At 57.4% G+C, this 21,264-nt stretch overlaps 2 protein-coding genes across 3 annotated transcripts in view; one reads left to right on the top strand and one right to left on the bottom strand.

Annotated features, from left to right (window-relative positions):
- The window catches only part of APBA2 (amyloid beta precursor protein binding family A member 2), a 264,544-nt gene extending 255,873 nt beyond the window's left edge, over positions 1 to 8,671 (top strand). Inside the window, exons 13-14 of one of the 2 annotated variants that reach the window (XM_024129695.1) lie at positions 4,570 to 4,710; positions 7,530 to 8,671. In XM_024129695.1, the coding sequence (XP_023985463.1) occupies positions 4,570 to 4,710; positions 7,530 to 7,601 (213 nt within the window). In that variant the 3' untranslated portion in view covers positions 7,602 to 8,671. The remainder of the gene's footprint in view (positions 1 to 4,569; positions 4,711 to 7,529) is intronic. The other variant, XM_007128812.3, reaches the window with a different exon arrangement.
- A 2,730-nt stretch (positions 8,672 to 11,401) lies between these two features.
- Positions 11,402 to 21,264, bottom strand: part of ENTREP2 (endosomal transmembrane epsin interactor 2) — a 426,858-nt gene continuing 416,995 nt past the window's right edge. Inside the window, exons 9-11 of the mRNA XM_024129669.3 lie at positions 15,903 to 16,121; positions 14,154 to 14,228; positions 11,402 to 13,086 (exon numbers count right to left, since the gene is read on the bottom strand). Coding sequence (XP_023985437.1) covers positions 12,764 to 13,086; positions 14,154 to 14,228; positions 15,903 to 16,121 — 617 coding nt within the window. The 3' untranslated portion in view covers positions 11,402 to 12,763. The remainder of the gene's footprint in view (positions 13,087 to 14,153; positions 14,229 to 15,902; positions 16,122 to 21,264) is intronic.

The following is a 21,264-nucleotide window of genomic DNA, read 5'->3' as shown; positions in this document are numbered from 1 at the left end:
CCCCCACCAAAAAGCAAAATCCTTCCCCTGCAAATACTTCCCTCCAGCCAGTTCATTTTAATCCTCACTACAGCCTAATAAGGAGTATGGGGACTGGTCAGGAAGCTGGGGCACAGAGAGGTTTAGTAACTTGCCCTGGGTCACACAGCTGGGGAGGCCGTGGGGACCGAGGTGGGGAAGGGGGAGGAGGAGACACAAGGAAGGGGTCTCTGCCTAGAGTTTTGTGGGGGCTGAATTGAAGTGAGCGGGAGAGGAAGGGGAGGCAGTGGAGAGGACAGGTGTGGGGCGGCCTGAGTGTGGCCTGGCCCTGAGCCTTCCCTCTCAGAGATGGGGGAGGGGAGGCTGGCGGGGGTGCATCCCTGGGGAGGTACAGGAGGGATCTCTGCGGCGGGGGTGTGCGGGGATGTTCCCAGGTTGGTATGAGTGGCTGGGAGGCTGAGGCCAGGGGGGCTTTTCCAGAAGGTTTGGGGGTGTGGGGTTCAGGGTCACAGCAGATCTGGGGTCTGGAACTGGGGAAATATTACCCCCTGATTCTGAAGGCAGCGTTGCCAGGCTACCCTTCCCGGGTCACAGGTGTGCACACAGGGGTCCTGGTGCCGCCCACTGCTCGGTGCCTCTGCTGCTGGTCCAGGGTCCGAGTCCCACGGTGTGTGCGCTTGGGGCCAGCTGTGGACGAGGAGCCGCGTGGCCCCCAGCGCCACCCACCCACCAGCTGGCATCCTGCCTCTGTGAATGGGGATGCGCGTGCTAGGGGCCAGGAGGCAGGGGCCGTGGTGGCTCCCGGGGGCTTCCCTGCCCCGAGAGCACCCGGGAGGTGGTGGCTGGAGAGCAGGTGGCGGAATGCCAGGCGGGAGGTGGTGTTCGTCAGCCCCAATGCAAACCCGCTGCCTTTTTCTGCCTGATGCCTCCAGAAACGTTGCCTGTGGCAGGTGCCTGCTTAAATGTCTGGGGTGAGCAGTTAGGTGAAGTATGTCCCAGAGCTGGGGCGTCAGGTACATCTGGGTGCTGTCAGGTGAGACGTGAGGGGGAGGGGCCCTCTGCATGGCTGTCAGTGTGCGCACACCTGTACGTGTGTGTGCGTGTGTGTGTGCGCGCACGCACTTGGGTGCATGTGTTTGGGGGCTGTCAGCCTGAGCACTGTCCCCGAGGATCTCAGTGTAGCTTGTCTTTTTTTTAAAACAAGAGGCCCTGTGGCTGAGAAGTTGGATTACCTTGTGAAATCTGCCCCTCTCTCCCCCTTTTCTTTTGGCCCCGACTCTCTCCTAGAACATCTGCTTTTCCTGGTTTATTTTTTTTTTCAACTGTGGTAAAATACAATTAACGTGAAATTTACCATCTCAACCATTTTCCAGCGTGCAGTTCAGCAGCGTTAAGAATGTTGACATTGTTGTAGAACCAATCTCGAGAACTGTTTCCATCAGCAAAACTGAAAGTCTGTTCCCGTGAACACTGACTCCCCACCTCCCGCTCCCCCAGCTCCTGGTGACCAGCGTGCTACTTCCTGTCCCTGTGAAGTTGAATATGACATACTTAGGTACCTTATATGAGTAGAATCATACGGTTTTTGTCCATCTGTGACTGGCCTGTTTCACTCAGCAAAATGTCCTCAAGGTTCATCCACGTCGTAGCATGTGTAGCAGGATTTCCTTCCTTTTTAAGGCTGAATCGTGTTCCATTGTGTGGAAACGCCCCATTTTGGTTGTCCGTTCCTCCACTGATGGACACTTGGGTTGCTTCTACCTCTTGGTTACTGTGAACTGAGCTGCCGTGAACATGGGCGTGCAGGACTTCTGGTTCTCCAGTCTGTCTAGTTCCATTGCTGCAAGACTTGTAGGCCTGCTGGGGCATCTGTCTGGGGTGTCAGTCCATCTGTCTGTCAGTTCTAGGAACCGGGAAAGGCCACCATCCGGCCAGCTCTTCCTGCAAACCTGGGGCTTCCCTCTAGAGCCCGTGTCTGTGCGTTGGTCTGGTTAGGGAGGGCATCCCCTGTCCCCATGCACAGATGAGGACGCAGGAACAGGTAGCTGAAGGGACCTGCCCCAGGCTCCCCTCTGGGCAGTGGCGGGGCAGGCGTTGGCCTGCACGGCTGTCATGGGGAGCTTGCCCTCTGCCCGTATCAGATGCTGGAGTGCGCGGTCGGGGTCAGTGGGCGAGCGCACGCGTGGACCTGAGCCATCTGTCAGCTGTGCAGGGGCTGTCCTGTTTGCATCTAGGGTCTCAGGTGTCAATAACCAAGCCACAGAGGTGCCTACAAGGCCCTGTCGTGGCCAGCCAACCGTCTTTCCTCCCACTGGGACTGCAGGGCCCGCAGAGCCCACGGATCACCGTGGGCCCCGCAGATAAGTTCCCCGCGTCCCTGGAAGAGTCTGCTGACCCCTGAGTTAGTCCTGCACAAGCGCTTTTTCCATTTTCAGCTTCATTACGCCCAAAGTACAAGGCATTCATTTGCAGACAGGCCCCAACTGAGCCAGTTAACGCTCCTTCTAAATGGACCCCTCCTCTCTGTTCCCACAACAACATGGAAGAGATCAGGACGTCCCCAGCTGGGAGACACCAGCGTTCCTCCTGAGAGGTGCACCCTGAGAAATTAGAGCAGCCCAAGGCCCTGGGTTCTGGGGGCACGCCTCGTTTAGGAAGGCCTGCCGCCCGCACGCGTGTGTACGTGCATGTGTGTTTGTGTGTGCGTGTGTGCAGGCGTGTGCCCACATGGCCCTCTCCTCAGCACTTTCTGCTTCCCTCCTGCCTCCTCTGCCATCCTGGCCCCCCAGGTTCCAGCAGAGGTCCCCTGCCAGGGTCTGAGTCCGTGGTCCTGGCAACCCCTTCTTAAGGCGCAAAACTATTTTCTCCCTCTCCCTGTCCCCTTCCCCTCTTTACCTTCTGTCCCCAAATCTCCACCACGAGGGAAGACGCTACCATTAGGGACTTAGGGAAACAGCGCCTGCTACGGGGTGTCCTACCTCCCGTCAGGAGCACCTGGACCCTGCCTGACACCCGCCAGGTCTTCCTGAAGCCTGGATCTTTGGAGAGCCAGTTTCTTCCACTGGGCACAAAATGCCCTTAAATCATCTGGCTGGGGGGTGGAGGGAATAAAAGTTAATCCTTAATACTGACAGGTCAGCATAGCCTTCACAGCACAGGATGGGTGCTCCCCTTACTGGAAAATGGGTGGCGGGGTCAGCCCGCTTCTCTTCCTCCACCCTGAGTCCGGTCTGGCCCAGGTGCCTGGGGTCAGTGGGCTTTCAGCCTCTCAGCCTTCAGAAGATGCCAGGCCAGTGCCGAGAGAGACCACGGGCAGCTGGGGTGGAGGGGGCCTGTCTGGGGGTGGAGAGTCAGCCTCTAGCCAGTGGAGCAGCCCGGCCAGGGCTGGGATGGGAAGGGGCTATGACCCAGGTAGGGGCCCCAGGAGGGGGTGGCGTTCAGCACAGGGCGTGGAGGAGGCCTCGCAGCGTTGAGCCTCGCGGCAGGAAGGGAAGAACACCAAGTCTGGGGGAGGGCTGGCCGTCCTGCCTGCACCTGCGCTTCCTGCGGGCAGGCCGACCCTTGACCTTGTATGATGCTGACCAGAATCATACGAGGACCCCTCGAAAGCCCTAAAAAGCTCCTGGTGACATTTTTGGGTTGAGGAAACCGTACAGACCAAGGCCTCTGTGGGTACAACGAGGCTGTCAGGTGATGCGGGGTGTCCCCCGGGGCACTTGGGGGACAGGGTCCCACCACCCTGGGCCTCTCCTCCCACCAGACTCTGGGCTCGGCCTTCCTCATCCTCAAACACGTCTGGTACAGGGCAGCCTTCAGGCAGGACGGCTGGGATACTGCTGCAAGGGGCCCAGGGTAGAGGTTCCTGGCGGGGGTGGACAGGGGAGACCTCCAGTGCGGGTGTGGTTGTTCTCGGGCAGCCTCGGCCCCAGGGACGGCTGCCGGCTGCCCTCGGCTGGGGGTGGATGAGAGGCCTGGCGCCCTGCCTGCTCCCTCCCGCCCCAGCCTCTCTTGCTGCAGTGCTTTCATCCCACCCCCCTCCCATGGCTCCCACAGGGCCCCGGGAACCCCCCGGGTGCAGCTGCCCCCCCCTCCGCTCTCCATGGGCCCTGGGGCTGCTCGCCCTCCCTGCTGTCTGCATGGACCCCACCTTCTGACACCCAGTCTTTAGTGGATCTCACACACATGAGGGCTGCATCATCTCTTTCCGTTTGTCGGCTGGTGAAATCACCACCTCCCCGTGACGGGGGAGCGGTGACCGTCTTCACTGGAAAGAGGAGCAGAGCTTTACCTGCACACCTCCCGGCCTCCACACCCCTGACCCAGGAACAGAGGCCCCGGGTGACTGGCGTGGGGGGGGCAGATTCCAACCAGCGAGGGGGGGGGCGGGGGAGGGGGGACGGGTCTCCCACAGCCATTTTCAAACACATTCCAAACCATAACCTCCCAGTTGGTGAGTCGGCAGACGGCATGTAGGAGCTTCATCCTGCGCGTGATTAATTCTCCTCCGCGTCTTTGGGGGCTGGAGGCGACTGGCGAGCATGGCGGGGACCCTGTGCTGACCCGACCACCCCCCGCCCCCGTGTCGCTTAGATCTGCAGCCTCATGCGCGGGGGCATCGCGGAGCGGGGCGGCGTCCGCGTGGGCCACCGCATCATCGAGATCAACGGGCAGAGCGTGGTGGCCACGGCCCACGAGAAGATCGTCCAGGCGCTGTCCAACTCGGTGGGAGAGGTGAGAGGTCACTGCCCGAAGCCAGAACCGGGCTCTTGGAGCCCAGATGTTTCCATGGCCGACATCTAATCCCCGAGGGCGTGTATAAGGTGCTGGGGAAGCACCCCAGAGCAAAGCCTCCCTTCTTGGCAGAGCCTGTCCTTGCGGGGACTTGGGCACGTCTGCTGGCTGGCGTGCTTCCACCTGGCCCTCCGTGAGCCTCCCCAGGGGCTGCATCAGCTGAGCACGGCTGTGTGTCTCCCACGGGGGAGCCTGCTGCAGGCGGGGTCTGCCATCCCCTCCTCACCCCGGGTGACTGTGGCTGATGGGATGGGGGTGGGCATTCGCAGGCCGGCCCTGCTGTGCTCCCCTCCCACTCTGCTGGCTGTACCCCGCCTCCTTTTCTGCTTCTTTCTGTCATCCGTGCGATGCCATGCCAGCGTGAGGGTGGACGGGGTACAGAGCGGGGAGCTCGGGAGGGAGCAGGGTACCTCAGCGGGGGACGTAAGATGCTGGAAGTGGGGGTACCAGCCCAGTGCTGGGAGGAGACCTCCCTGGTTGCGGGTGGGTGTGTAGGTGTGTGGGAAGCGGGGAGTCAGGGTGAATGGGTGAGTATCTCCCTGGGTGAAGCCTGGGTGACAGCAGCGCAGAAGGGGCAGACAGCGCTGAGTGGCGGGTGACACGGGACGGCTGTGAAGGCAGGTGCTGGGTGGGGAGTTTAGGTTTGATTCTGAGGGCGGTGGGGACCCAGGGGCTGTGCGGGGAGAGGGCACGGCTTCCTCTTTGGAGGCTGGTGGGGGTAGCAGGGTGCTGTTCCTTGAGGGGCCTTCAGATCGTGTCCGGTCAGGACACCTTTCCTGGGGCCACGTTGACCCACTCAGTATTTTGTGAAAGTCCCGAGGCCGGGGGAGGAGGCCTGTTTCCCTGCATGGGTGGTGGCAGACAGCGGCTCTCAGGAAGGAGGGGGCCAGGTAGGCACCATTAGCCTTCTCTTACAAATGGCTTCAAAGAAAGGAAAATCCAATTGTCCTAAGTAGATGCCTCGAGACAGCCGCCCCTCTGGGGCCATCAATCGGGTGGGGGAGCTGGGCTGGGAGTGGGAGAAATGTGTCCGACTGTCTGGACCTGAGGTGAATGGGTATCAGTCAGGCTGGACCTCAGCCCCGGGGTGTGGGAAGCCGTTCAGCCTGGGCGGACCTCGTGCTGGACTGGCTGGTCCTGGGAGATGAGCTTGTCTGGACTGGCTGGTCCTGGGAGATGAGCTTGTCTGCCTGTGTTTTCCATCATCCCTGAGCATATTTGGAAAATGAGTCACCGATCAACTAGACCTGGTGTTTTGCTGGGCCTTGGGGGTGGGTTTCAGATTGACGAATTAGAATGAGTCTTCTGATGGGAAAAGCCGTCGCAGGCTGATGAAGGAGCAAACATCTAAGTGGATCAGACAGATCCTGGTGTTGGGGGCCAGTGGGGGAGCCTGGGTGACAAGAAAATGCTTCGGCCAGACTGACCATCTGGGTCGGTCAGATAAGGCCTGAGAGCGGCTTGCCCGAGGAAGGGCAGGCCCGGGGGGTTGGCTGCACGCCCCTGGGGGTGGCTGCACCTGCGGCCGCCTCTCCCTGGGCGCTGGAGGTCTGCCAGCCCACCCCCTAGAGCCATGGTCACCCACAGGGGCCTGAGCACGGCCGGGTCCCTGGCTAGCCTACGGAGCAGAGTGCTTAAAGGAAGCAGAAGCAGAGCCCGGGGCCCAGGCTGGATTTAGGGTATGTGCCCCCCACGGTTGGCCTCTCCGGGCAGCCGTCTCTGTGCCTTGCTGGCGTACCCAGCCTCTGTGGCGCCAGGGACTGAGGTCAGGCCCCAGAGGCTCATTTGCTAACTGACCCCCAGGGGCTGGGGGGCTCCAGGCCTCCGCCCGCCACACACGCACTTTGTGTGTGAGCCTCTGGGTCTCACGCCGAGGCAAAGCTTGCCCCTTGCAGTTTCCAAGGAGGCCTGGGCGCCCCAGCCTGCCTTCAGCTCGGTGCACAGTCAAAAGTCCAACTTTTTCTGCACCTGATGTCAGCTTGAGCTGAAGGGAAAACCAGCCCTTGACCGTGTGTAAAACCCTCTAAAGACCTGGACGGGGCTCCCAGGTCACAGTCTGCGCGGTCAGGGTATGCTTTCTAAGCCGCCATCAGGGGTGGTGACCACGGTGTCGACTTTAAAAAATGCACATGAGAGTTGTGAGTTGTTTTATTTGGGGCAAAATGAGGACTGTAGCCCAGGAGACAGCATTTCATACAGCTCTGGGAAACTGCTCCAAAGAGGCAGGGGGGACGGTCAGTATACATGTGATTTTGGTGAAGGGGGAGTACATGCAATGGAGCACATATTTTTTGCAGAAGGTTCTGCTAGTCTCATGAAGGTTACTGCTAGTCATGAAGAGCAGACGTCCCCAGGAAGGATTTCAGTGTTTTTCTAGATATGAGGAGATAACGAGAATTGAGCTCAAAAAATCGGCTCCTGAAAATATCTAACTATCTGAAGACCTGTTCTCCCAGTTTTCCCCAGAGCACAGAGGGGCTCATTCCTGATCTCCACCCTGAATCCCTTTCAGGGGGTGTTGAAGGTCAGCAGCTGCAGCGGCACCTGCTTTAATCCTTGTAGAGGTAGATGGCAAGTGCCCATGACAAGTGCCAATTTGTTGTTGACAGTGCGCAGGTCACTCTTCCTCCCCTCTGGACGCTGGTACTTTACACAGGACACGCTCAGGGGACTTGGGCATCGCTGGTCTCGCATGGGGGGGACGGGGGTGGGAGGTGGAGGCAGGGAGGGCTGGGTCAGCCCCTCTCTCTCATTGGCAGATCCATATGAAGACCATGCCTGCCGCCATGTTCAGGCTCCTCACAGGCCAGGAGACCCCGTTGTACATCTAGGCTGCCCGCCTGCACCCCAAGAAACGGGAGCTGGACCCAGGACCCGACCCCTGAACCCACAGCCCACCTGAGGACACTGGCTCCTCTGAAGGGCATGCCCTCACCACCACTTTTTTTTTTTTTTTTGGACAAAAAGGGGTCTTTATCCAAGGAGAGTCACAGGAACCAGTCTTTGTAGAAGAGTCACGTATTTTGCCACATTCTGAATTTTCTCATTGCGACGGACAAGGGTTTGTCTGTACGTCCGTGTGGTGTGGAGCCGTGGAGGGCGAACGTGGGTGCCCCCGGATGCGGCTGTGCAGGGAGCCCCTCGAGGACAGCGCGCTCCAGGGGGCAGCAGCGGTGTGCCCCGCCCTCAGCTGGGGCTCGGGTTCCTGCGGGGAGGGTGCCCGACTGCCCTGATGGCTGAGTGTGAACAGGCAGCTCTCAGGATGGGACTGGTCACTGAAGTTGGGGGACACGTGGTTATATTTCCCGAGAAAGGAGACATCCCTGAGTTACATAAATGGTGATATCCACAACCTCAAAACTCCATGCCTATTTAGACAACATCACCATTTTGACTTTTATTTGACAACAAACTGCTCTTCAGACGTTAGGATTTTCCGACGACCCGTGGCCACGTCTGCTGCCCGTGCCCACCTGTCCGCTGGCCCCTGGACGCCCCCGGGCAGCCTCCCACACAGGCTGGCGGCCTCATTACAATCTGTCTACACACACACATCCACACGTGAGCTCCCCCCTCGGAAACCAGACCCTCCCCGGACACCTAGAGCCTGCTGTCCCCGGGAGCCTGTGCGTCCGGGTGCTGTCACCGTGCGCAGTGTTCCAGTGCGTGTAGGTCAAGTGCAGCATAGTCTAGATCCGCCCCGCAGAGCTCAGTGTTCACGATGTCATTTTGTCCGGAAGTCTCTCTCTTTGGCCCAGGCCTTGAAGAATACACTGTGACTTAAGAAGCCTTACCATGCAGTAACTAAGCTCTAGGACCACTGGATGAGGGTGACCTGTGTGTTGCATGCAGCTGACCTTGGGAAGACTCGCTAATACCACTAATAAACCTGAGGTCATGATGGAAAGCTGTCCGTGTGGCTGGTTTGTTGACGGAGAAGTGGCCGCCCAGCTTTCCTCTAACTCCGCCCCTCACAGCCCGGCTCTGGGTGGGGGCCTCCCCACCAGGTCTGAGGGCTCCGGGCACCATCCCCGCAGGAGACAAGCTCCCAACTAATTGAATAAGGGAGAGTGGGAGGCTCGGGCTTCTGGTTCAGATGGGAATCATCTCTGGGAGAGGTGTGTGCGTGTATAGAGCAGAAAGCCGGCCCACCTATAGCCTGGCTCCTTCCCTGGGGCCGCCCTGCAGCCCGTCTTGCCTGATAGCAGGACTTGGCAGTGCTCCCATCACTGACTGCGTTCTGTGGTCACCGTCCTGGTCCCGGTGTCCCCTGGCATGGGGAGCTGGGGTGAGCATGGGCTCTGGTCAGAAGCCCTGGGCGGTGTTCCAGCATGTTATCAAGGGACATTGGGCAAGCTGGGCCCCTTCTCTGGCCGGGATCTTAGTTCCATGCTGTGAGCCACTAGGCAGGGATGGCCCACACCCTGGGGTGAGAGCTGGAGGGAAGGGGCCTCAGCTCAGGGGGCCCAGGGGTATGGCCCTGCAGCGCCCAGAACGAGGCAGGTGAATGGGCTCCGGAGAGGAAACCCAGGGCTAGCAGATGACGGGGGCAGGTGTCCCGTCATGTGATGAACATTAAAAAAAAAGAGAGAGAGAGCTTTAAGCCAGGGGCCTGCATTCCTCCCAGAAGCCAGGGACATGTCCCACAGAGGGATAGCTGTGGGCCGGGGTCTGTCTCCAGAAGGATGTTAGGAAACACAGTCGGGTGCCAGGGGTGGGTCACGCTCCGTGGTCAGTTGCCCGGCCTGAGCCCTCGCTCGGCACCTGGTCACCAGCAGTACACACGGCTCTCGGCATCTGTCTGTCCCGATCAGACCTCAGAGACACAGAGGCCAGAAATAGTTTTTATTAAAACACTGATCATTATGACAGCGGGACAGCTGTGGGCCGGGGTCTGTCTGTCTCCAGAAGGATGTTAGGAAACACAGTCGGGTGCCAGGGGTGGGTCACGCTCCGTGGTCAGTTGCCCGGCCTGAGCCCTCGCTCGGCACCTGGTCACCAGCAGTACACACGGCTCTCGGCATCTGTCTGTCCCGATCAGACCTCAGAGACACAGAGGCCAGAAATAGTTTTTATTAAAACACTGATCATTATGAAAACACCTTGAGGTACATTAAATAAATACAACCTGCCAGTTGTACAAACAGGCTTGAAAACAATTTCCTATAAATTCTGCCTTAATAGCAGCATCTGTGGATCAATACAGCTGTGGGGGAGGAAACATCCATTCGAAATAAGCTTTCTTTTACGTGGTTTGTTACACGCATTTAATTTGTATCATTGTCACCAGCTGAAGGAGCCCTTAAGTCCTTGTGAAGGATAAGCGCCCCCCTGTTTGCCATAGAGTAGGGGTCTGGAGCTCCTCCATCCCAGCATCCTTGTGGTCCCTGGGTGGGGGTCTAATGGCAGTGCCAGACAGGCACTGGCCCTGTGCTGGCCCTCTTTTTGGTGGGGGAGGTCCAGGAGAGCACAGGCCCCGGGCCCTGTGCAGGGGGCATCCTGGGCCTCGGCTTCCAGCACAGCCCGTGGGGACCTGCCTGCTGACGTGTTAACGAGAGCGGGGAGACCAGGGCCGAGCGGACGAGGGCGCACCAGTGACGGGGGGGACACTGCCTTTCCCCTTGGCCGTGAGCCGACACAGCCTGGGGCTCGGGGCGCTCGATGCCGGGGCTGCTGGTTCCCAGGTGACGCCGAGCAGAGTGGGGTTGAAGGTACCCGGGCTGGGGAGTCAGACCCCGGCCCGTTGCCAGGCACCTCTCTCTTCCCGGGACCTTTCCTGGGAGCCAGGAGCCTGGGCCCTGCAGGAGCCGACGTGGGCCCTCAGAAGGTGCCAGCCCAGCGCTGTAGAACTGGGTACAGTGTGGTCACCCGCAAGATAGAGATGCTGTGAAGACAAACACAAAACTGAGCATGAGAACACGTGTGAGGGCCTAGCACTTGAGAAGGGCCGGCCGCTGGGCTTCGGGCCAGAGCCCCTACCTGCACCCAGGTGCAGGCACAGGCTGTGGCAGGTGCTTGGAGGCAGGAGACATGGCCCCCTGCAGGGAGGGGAAGCAAAGGACACAGAGCACCAGGCCAGGCCCCCTGGAGGTCACCCATCCCGCTGCAGAGTAACAATTCTGATGCCCGTGAGGTGGGGTGGGGGCGGACGCAAGGGCTGGCCTCACTCGAGAGGCAGCCTGTCTGAGACCTGCAGGCTCGGCCCAGGGTCCTGCCGTGTGAGCCCCCAAACCTGACGTGAGCCCCCCACCCAGGTGAAAACCCCTGCAGCCTGCTAAGCGCTGGTTGCCACCGCAGAGACGCCTTGATGCAGAGACCAGGGCGCTGGGGCCATCCACGCTTTGCTGGGAGGTTTAGGGGAGGCCCCTTGGAAAAACCATCAATTTACTTTACCTGCAGAGAGATTTACTTTTGGGGACTTCAAAAGCCCTCAGTTGAGAAACAGTAGAGATTTCCGGTTTTATAGTCTGGATAAAGTGCTCATAACTTCTCCTCTGCGATGTCTCGAGGGAAAAAGTTCTGGCTATCATCACAAGGCCTGATTTATATATTGGTCCAGCTCTCACCTCTGGACGGCAGTGACCGATGATGACATTAGGGAAGCAAAGCGTTGGCAGCTGGCGGGCACCGCGGGCTACCTACCTTGGTGTCGAGGGGCTCCTCGGGGTGTCTGGGCTGGAAACACCCCCGCGAGCCCCGTCCCTGCTCCCCCCACACACCCCAGCACGCTGGCTACGGGGGGCGGCGCAGCCCTGGGCTGCTGGACACCCGGCAGCGCTGGGCACCCTCCCAGCCCGCCCCCGGCACTCCCTGTGTTGGGCCGTGGGCTCTTGGTTGAGAACTGTGGTCTCCAGCTGCCTTGTCCCACGTAGGAGCCGCCTGCCACAGTCCAGGATGGCACAGGTATCCCCGTGGCTGCAGAAAGTCCTTGAGGACAGCGCTGCTCCAGGACCCTGGTTGGGAAGCAGCTGCTGCTGAGGTCGCCAGAACAGGGCGGCCCTGGGGGCCAAGAAGGTCCAGGGCGCCCAAGCTGCTGTGGCCGAGGAGGCTTCTGCGCACCCAGCTCGAGGTGGGGGTGGTTCACGGAAAGAAGCGGTTGACAGGCGGCATCTTCCAAAGCAGATGTGGCTGCTGCCGCCCGGCTGGGGAAGGGGCTGCTCTGGGTCATCAGAGATCCCTTGAGGCCAGTCTGGCGAGGGCAGATGTGGGAGAACCCCAGGGGCTCGCCATGGGGGCTTATTGTTATGGGGCAAATAACCACTCAAAGTGCTCCGTGCTGAGCCGGTTAAAGAGACAGTGGAGAGACAGCCAAAGAGGAAGCTGGGAAAATGCTCTGGGGAGGGGAGAGGCAGGGAGGGGTTGCCCGTGAGACAAGGTGCCGGGGTGGGGTGGGGGGCTTTGTCCCTCAAAGCCCCTTGCCACAGGGTGGCCGGGCCCCCCTGGGGAGTCCCTCATCGTATGTTTGTTCACAGGGTGGCCCTGTTGCCCTGAGGGCATAAGGCTGGACCCCTGCTGCCATCTGGGCTAGAATGACTTATTTTCTTAAAAATCAGCCTCTGAGAAAGGGTTGATCATTGATTCAAACCTCAAGGGGAAATGGGCTCGTTGCCTGATGGACTCCTCTACCCCTTTAAACACTAAACTAAATCCGGGGGTGGGGACTGGGGTGCAGGAGAATCTTGCTCTTCCATGGCCCCGATTGTGAAGATACTTCAGTTTCTTTAGCTACATGCGTGTCCCCTGCCACTGGATCGCTGTCATATGGCTAGTTCAAGGTGCCACCTGCCTGACAACAGGGAAGAATTCACGATGGACACGAGCGAGTCATCCACTGTATCACTGGGACAGGTAGGAAGTGTCAGCCCCCAGAAAACAGCCGACGGCCTCTGCCGCTTGAGCCACCCAGGCAGCAGCCTCTCCCCACAGGCCCGGTGTCCCCGGCAGGGACTCTGGCACCAGGTCTGTCCATGTTCACATCCAGATGGAGGTGCTTTCACAGCTGGTCCAGGACACGGGCGCTGAGGACGGCCTCCTCCACGTGGCACTCCTCGGAGGGGATGGCTGAGCGAGCGGAGCCCACCACGTGCCTCACCTCCACGGGAAGGGAGCAGCTCGAGTGTTCCAAGAACTTAGCCACCAAAACCCTGGCGTCCGCGTAGGCCTTGCTGTCCACTAAGGAGTGCGGCCGCTCTTTGGAGACTGACTGTAAGGCCTCTGGCTTTAACCGCTGGTCCGTTTTCCAGGCATCTGGTTCCCTGGGGGGTGAAAGCTGGGGCCGACAGGCACAGGCAACCATGACAGAGTGAGACAAGGAAGCTGAAAACCAAGGGAAAATGCACAATCTGAAAACACCCAACACAAAACAGAAGGCAGCCGTCCACTAAATTCTCTGAAAAGCAAACACAGGGATGCTTGGGACAAGCTTTCCACGAGGATTTCTGTGTTCCCCAGCCGGCCCTCGCTTCGCATGTCCCCTGGCATGGCCTGGCCCCTTGCAGCCCTGAGTTCAGCCTGCAGTAACCTCGAGGGGCCACAGCCTCCTGGAGCCGAGGGCTGGAGATGGGAGGGCGAGAATCGAAGCCGGCCAGCAAGAGAAGGGCAGGGCGGGGCAGGGGTCTCCATTCTGTGTGCCTCTCTGCTGGAATTCCTGAGCTGGCAGGAGGGCTGCCCCTTCTCAGCCTTCCCCAGCTCAGTGACCTTCGCCCTTGTGGGTTGGGTGGCATTTGGAGACACATCTGCCTTAAGAGCAGAGCTGGGGGTGGCAGAGGGGCAATGAGAGCCCCCTCCCCACGTCAAGGGCAGAGACAGCAGCCACCTCTCAAGAGGCAGCAGAGTCGCCCGAAGCCCAGGGCCTTGTGGTCAATGCTCCCCAGGCCAAGGGCCGGGAAATGGCACCAGCTACCAGGGGGCCTCGGCCGCTCCAGATGACCCTCCAGAGAAAGCAGCTCCGGCCAGTCAGCTGTGACCAGCTCGCCAAGGACCAGATTAAGACCTGGCTTGCTCAATCTACATTTCAAGTCACACAAGGAAACACATTCTCGGTGGTCTGGGGTATTTCTGGTAGCAGCGAGCAAGCCTGGCAATTAAGCATGTGAAACTGTATAAGATTCACACGGGCCCTTCTCCCCTCCAAAGAGAATCTCATAAATACCGTGACACAAGCAGCCGTGTGGTGTTAAATCAGCTGTAGCCTCTAATACATCTGCCAAGAGAGCAGGGGAGGGAGGGCAGGCCCATCTTCCAAAGCCCAGAGATTTGGGGCATCGCGTGCCTGGGTGACCCTGGGAGGGGCTGTGTTTAGACACAAGGCAGTCGAGGACCTCTGGTCATCCCTGCCCCCCACACTGTGGTTATCAAAGGGTTTCAGAGAAAGAGAGTCTTACCAGTTTCCCGTGCAGCCCGGGACAGTCCTGCTTCAAGATCCTGGCTGCAGGATGGGGTGTGTGGCGAGGCATCGCCTTAACCAGAAAGAGAATTCAGTTAACACACAGCCGGGGGAAAAGGAATTCCCGACAACACCATAGTAACCCTCCTGAGGATAAGCAATGGATTTCAGATGCAAGAGCAGCAGAGGAAAACTCCTGAATTTCAGCCAGCCAGCGCCCAGGTGGCTCCCACCCGGGGCAGGTGGCGTCCCCAGGGCCCGTCGCTTCCTCAGCGTGGCCCGGGCACAGGGTAGCAGGCCGGTGCCACTGACAAACCCACCGTCCCTCATCCCAATCCCCATCTGCATCTGGGGGTCCAGCCCCCCGGGAGCCATATGCACAACAGTAACCATCACGCAGCCGAGAGGCTGAGGCGACAGGGCAGTGAGGAGGATGCAGGGGTGACTTGTAATCAAGCCACCGCTGCTCTGCAAGTCCGTCCCTAACCTGTCAGGGTTTGCGCAGCATGAACTTCACTGGGTGGGGGGCGGGATGCAGTCATCATCGAGCCCCGTTCGGGGAGTGTTGGCCCTAACGGGGCGAGAAACATCTGAACCAGGAGTACACCAGCCGAGGGGCATCTCCAGGAGAAGGTTCTGGCAGAGGCGTCTCGGTGTGAGTTGGCAGAGGTGGGCGCAGGAGGGCAGGGAGAGGGATGCGGACCGAAGAGCTGCAGAAGCAAAGCCCAGCACTTCCCAGCAGGGCACCTCCGGGCAGCTGCCTGTTGAGTGCTGCTGGCTCCTCACAGGGACGCGGTTCTGGGGCAGGACGGGATCTAGTCTCCTTGGGGTCCAGCTGGACAAGACCCCGACCAGTCCAGGCACCTCTGGCCTCCTCCAGGTTCCTTCACTCGTGCTATATGGACAAGTCCCCACAGCGATGGCATTGTGGCCAAGGGCTCACCGGCCTTTACTGGCACAGACCCCGCCATCCTCCTACTCAAAAATAGCAACCCGGGAGGAGATGGGGGTCCTCCTACTTTAGGACATACAAGACCCCTTGGGGGGCTGGTTGAAGTGCAGATTCCTGGGCTGCCGGGTGCAGGACTCTGGTGCCAGGTCCCCCGGCCTGGGAGGGCACTGGCCACGCTGACTTCATGTGGGCGACTCTGACACAGCTCTGGGCCACACGCTGAGTGCGGCCCAGGGCGCCCGTGAAGTGCTGTCGAGAACACACCCGTGTCTGCCCTGGGCGGCATCGGCTGGCGGACCCCCACCTCCGCAGCGCTGTCACTGAGATGCAGCCACACCTTGCGTGGCGCTGGGTCCCACCAGACCGCTCAGCAGACACTGGCACTACCCACAGGTGTGTTACCCAGGCTGGTCCTGGGGGAGAGCCACCCCGGCTGACAGACAGACACAGACTGTGGGCCCTGCCTGACCCTAGGACCCTCTCGTGCCCCAGAGCTGGTGTGCAGCCCACAGGCTAACGTCAGGGCTGGCGGACCCTCCTGGAGAGCTGTCATCACCCCAAACCTTTCCTCCTCCCTCCAGCCTTCCTGGCCAGAGCAGCAAGCCTGGTGGGAGCACAGCAGGGGCCCCAGACTGTCCGCCCCCCTTACAGGCTCTGGACTTCGAGACCACATTCCCCTTGTGGCCCTGAGGCAGGGCCCAGGGCTGGACTCCACTCCCAGGGGGCACCGAGGCCTGCAGTGTCCGGGCAGAGCCAGGCACGCCCTGGGGACACAGGGGGCTGGGCCAGCTGTACCTGCCGCCCTGGATGCGCACGAGGTGGGGTCGCTGGCGGAGCGGGCCACGCGCCTGGGACCTGGCTGTGCCCGCGTGCCCTGGTGGGGGCCCTCAGGGGATGTGCGGCGTGGGTGCGGAGCGGGCAGCAGGGTGCCCGTGGGGCCATCGGAGGGTGGGCGGCTCAGGCCCGGCATGGCAGTGCCCTCGGGGACCAGCAGGCTGGAGCTGTCGGCCGGCGCTGCAAGGCAAAGAACACGGCGTTAGCGCTGGTGCTGGGCAACTACCAAGCCGCCCCCATGAGGGACAGCGCCGCCCACGTGCCCGTCCGTCACCCAGGGTCCTCCCAGGGGGTGGGGGCAGCCCACCCTCCAAACTCCAAACCTGGACAAACCCTGTCATCTTGCGGGCGTGGAAATCCTGCCCAGGCTGATTGTGCCCTGTGTAGAAAGGATGGGGGAACCAGACGATCCCCCAAGAATCATTCCAGGAGGGGTACGGGTCTCCACGAGAGACTCCAAGTCAGAAACCAGCTGCGTCTCCCATCCAGGGCATCCCCTGGGAGGTCTGAAGTACAGGAATGTGGGGGTCACGTGCTCAATGGTCAGGGCCCATGCAGAGAGAGGTCGGGACTCTGAGGGACCCCAGGGCACCCCAGCCAGCGCCGGTGCCCACTCCACGCAGGGGATGCAGCTTGGGCCCAGAGTGCAGCCCCTCGTCAGGCAGGGGGGGTAGCCCAGCCCTCTGAGAACAAACCCCCCGCAACTGTGCCAGAATGTACATCCTCAGTCCAGCCCTGCCCGGCTCCGAGGGTGGGCCCGGCCATCAGGGTTTGAACAAGCCCCAGGGGATTCTGATGCCCCGAGTGTGAGAACCGCTGCTCTGGACCGGTCATGTCATGCTACTTAGGCTGGGCTTTACCTCTTGCTTCTCCGCAGGTGGCCCCTGGGGTGGAGGCTGGACCAGAATCTGTCTAAACAGGGTCCCCAGTGGATCTGTATGCACATCAGGGCTTGACGAGCGCTGCCCTCTATCCTCTTCTCTCCCATCACCAGACCACCCCAGGGCGCCCCTCCCTAAGGCTCCTCACTGCCCCCCTCCCCCCACTGAAGTAGATGTTCAAGGCGAGTGGCCCGCCTGGGGAACACAGGGTAAGAACCACAGCAGCCTGAACTCTTACAGTGGGGGAGGCTTTGAGTTCTGCTCCTTCCTCCCCTTCCTGTGGGACCTGGGGGAACTTCTCTGCTCCCAGGGGCCCTGCGAGCCCCACATCTGTGCACATGTCCTGTGCCCAGGGCCCACACGGTCACGCCTAGCCCACAGCCGAGGAAACTCTGCTGAGAGAGGGCAGGGAAGAAGGTGGCAGGGCACCGAGTGGGAGCTGGCGGAAAGCGGACCCATTCCGGAGCACACGTGTTCGGTGCCCCCCTATCACCCACTGTCTGCCGCTGCCCTCCTGAGAGATGCTTTGAGACCATCAGTCCCATGAGTCCACCTGGAACAACAAAGATGAGCCAGACCTCACATATCACATGCAAAAAAAAAAAAAAAAAAAAAAATTCTTCAGGACGATTAATCCTTTTCTTCTTTAAGATACCGTAAGGGTAGAAGAAAATATGGGAGAATAAATCTACTGCATTGAGGGGGAGAAAGACTTTGTAAACATGATAGAAACCATAAAGGAAAAGCTTGATAAATTTGACAACAGCAACAAAAACATGGTAAACTTGTGTACAGCAAAGGCCTCATTAACAGGCTTCGAGAAGCAAAGCCTGAACTGGGGAAGCACACCTGCCATAAATAGAAAAAGAGTCACTCTTACACATTTTCTCACTTCTCTATTGAACAAATATTTTTCTCATAAACCAAAAAAACAAAACAAAAAAAACCCCACTGCAACAGAAATAAATGGACACGAAACAGACCTACAAGTTGATGATAAACATGTAAAAAGGTGCAGAAACTCAATCCTATGTGTGTGTCAAGTTCACCTACAAGGATGGTAAAGGTCGCCAGGAGTGACAATGTCTTGGGGTGTCACAAACACTCTTGGTGGGAACATAAACTCGTAATAAAACCCTTCCAGGACACAGTGTAGTCAATACATCCAAGTCTAAAATACACATTCCCCTGGACTCAGCAATTTCCTCCACTGGAATTTATCCCAAGGAAGTAATTGGGCAAGTGCTCAAGACCAAATGTATAAATGTAGAAAAGAAAAAATACTTTCCTGTCTCCTTAGAAAACTTCAAACCTAGACATTGTCATTATAAACACTCTCAAAATCTTTTCAAAAATTACCCAGCAAGTATATTAAAAGTCTTTTTTTTTTTTTTTTTTTGCGGTACACAGGCCTCTCACTGTTGTGGCCTCTCCCGTTACGGAGCACAGGCTCCGGACGCGCAGGCTCAGCGGCCATGGCTCACGGGCCCAGCCGCTCCGCGGCATGTGGGATCTTCCCGGACCGGGGTACGAACCCGTGTCCCCTGCATCGGCAGGCGGATTCTCAACCACTGAGCCACCAGGGAAGCCCCTGAAAGTCTTTTGAATAATATTCATTCCTTCAGATTCTTTTTGATCCCAATTCCCTCTCTCTCTCTTTTACAGCTTTACTGAGGTATAATTGATATGCAAAACACCTGTGCCTATTTATTGTATATAATTTGATGAGACTGGACATATGTACACACCCTTGATCCAAGTTTCTTTGTTTTTTTAATTTAAATTTTTTTTTTTTTTTTGGCTGCATTGGGTCTTCATTGTTGTATGTGGGCTTTTTCTAGTTACGGTGAGTTGCGGCTACTCTTCACTGCGGTGCGCGGGCTTCTCATTGGTGGCTTCTCTTGTTGCAGAGCACCGGCTCTAGGTGCATGGGCTTCAGTAGTTGTGGTGCGTGGGCTCAGTTGTTGTGGCTCATGGGCTCTAGAGCACAGGCTCAGTAGTTGTGGTGCACGGGCTTAGTTGCTCCGTGGCATGTGGGATCTTCCCAGACCAGGGCTCGAACCTGTGTCCCCTGCATTGGCAGGTGGATTCTTAACCACTGCTCCACCAGGGAAGTCCCCCAAGTTTCTTAATGTCAGTGAAAATCCAGTGGTTGAGTTCCTCAAGGAAATGCAGTCATGAGTGACAAATGTGACCTAGCTCTGAATATATGTAATTAATAGAAACCTTATGAAATTAGGACAGCATTAGAGGAAAAGCTTATGGCCCAAGGTTGGTCACTCTCATTTCTGCACACCCTCCCCTCCGGGGTTGTGTCATGTGCCTACATTTTTATAGATGTCATAATCGTGGTGGACCTCCAGGGTTTCACCTAACGGATCGAAAACATTTTTCCTAATAATGTGTAGTGATATATTCAGCTTGTGTAACACATTTTCCTGAACTCTTATTAATGGACTTCATTGTCCCCCTCAGTTTTTTTTTTTTTTTTTTTTTTGGTGGTAGGCGGGCCTCTCACTGTTGTGGCCTCTCCCGTTGCGGAGCACAGGCTCCGGACGCACAGGCTCAGCGGCCATGGCTCACGGGCCCAGCCGCTCCGCGGCATGTGGGATCCTCCCAGACCGGGGCACGAACCCGTGTCCCCTGCATCAGCAGGCGGACTCCCAACCACTGCGCCACCAGGGAAGCCCCCCGCTCAGTTTTTACTGTTATGGAAAAGGCAACAATTTATCTGCATGCTTAGTTTTCGTTTTTCTGCTTTACTCCCCGGGGGTGATTCTAGAAGTATGAGCACATCTAATGGCATAAATATTTTCATGACTCTGCATCCTAAATGCTTTGCCAAAGCAGTGGGCTGACTTACAAGCCCCCAGTTAGGGCACCCATGTCCTCATCACTATTTTGTTATTTTAACAAATAGCAAAACAATATTGTTTCAAAAAACAATAACAGAATCTCCAAAAAAACAAAATTCTAGAGCTAATAAGTGCACTCAGCAAGGCTGCAGGATTCAAGGGGAATACATGAGTGAATCCCCTCCGATTGATTCAGAGTCAGTCCCATGTACTGACGATGAACATGCAGAAACCAAAGGTGTAAACCCAGTTCCATCAACAGCTGCTCCAGAGAAAAATGAAACACGAAACACACACACTAAGGAAAGCTGCCCAGGATCTGTATGCTGAAAATGATACCGTGAAACCAAAGCTCGAAAACCATGGAGACAGACTGTGTTCATGCCTCAGAAGACTCAGCTTTAGAAAGATGATGATTCTCTAAAATATGGCACAAATGAACTTATCTATGAAACAGAAATGGACTCACAGACATAGAGAACAGACTTGTGGTTGACAAGTGGGAGGGGGAGGGGAGAGGGATGGACTGGGAGTTTGGGATTAGCAGATGCAAACTAGTACATATAGGATGGATAAACAACAAGGTCCTACAGTATAGCACAGGGAACTATATTCAGTATCCTGTGATAAACCATAATGGAAAAGAATATGAAAAGAATATATATGTATAACTGAGTCACTTTGCTGTACAGCAGCAATCAACATGGCATTGTAAATCAACTCTACTTCAATAAAAAAAGAAAGATGGTGATTCTATCCAAATAGCTGTACAGGTTTAATTCCTGTCAAGATCCCAGCAAGGGAGACTTCCCTGGCAGTCCAGTGGTTAAGACTCCATGTTTCCAATGCGGGGGCCATGGGTTCGATCCCTGGTCAGGGAAGTAAGATCCCACCTGCCGTGTGGCCAAAAAAATGATAAAAAAAATAAATTAAAGAAATGAAACACAGGGCTTCCCTGGTGGCGTAGTGGTTGGGAGTCTGCGTGCTGATGCAGGGGACACGGGTTCGTGCCCCGGTCCGGGAGGATCCCACATGCCGCGGAGCGGCTGGGCCCATGAGCCATGGCCGCTGGGCCTGCGCGTCCGGAGCCTGTGCTCTGCAACGGGAGAGGCCTTAGCAGTGATAGGCCCACGAACCGCAAAAAAAACAAAAAAAGAAACACAAATACATGGAGGCTAAACAGAGTGCTACTAAGTAACCAAGAGATCCCGTAAGAAGTAAAAAAAATACATAGAAACAAATGACAACAAAAACACAATGACCCAAACCCTATGGGATGCAGCAAAAGCAATTCTAAGAGGGAAGTTTATAGCAATTCAATCTCACCTCAAGAAACAAGAAAAATCTTAAATAAACAATCTAACCCTACACCTCAAGCAACTAGAGAAAGAAGAACAAAGAAAACCCAAAGTCAGTAGAAAGAAAGAAATCATAAAGATCAGAGCAGAAATAAATGAAATAGAAACAAAGAAAACAATAGCAAAGATCAATAAAACTAAAAGCTGGTTCTTTGAGAAGATAAACAAAATTGATAAACCATTAGCCAGACTCATCAAGAAAAAGAGGGAGAGGACTCAAATCAATAAA

This window comes from Physeter macrocephalus, chromosome 11 (assembly GCF_002837175.3).
Source record: "Physeter macrocephalus isolate SW-GA chromosome 11, ASM283717v5, whole genome shotgun sequence".
NCBI classification, from domain to species: Eukaryota; Metazoa; Chordata; class Mammalia; order Artiodactyla; family Physeteridae; genus Physeter; species Physeter macrocephalus.
The sequence above is the reverse complement of the archived record's forward strand: the minus strand, read 5'-3'. Positions and strand labels throughout refer to the sequence as shown.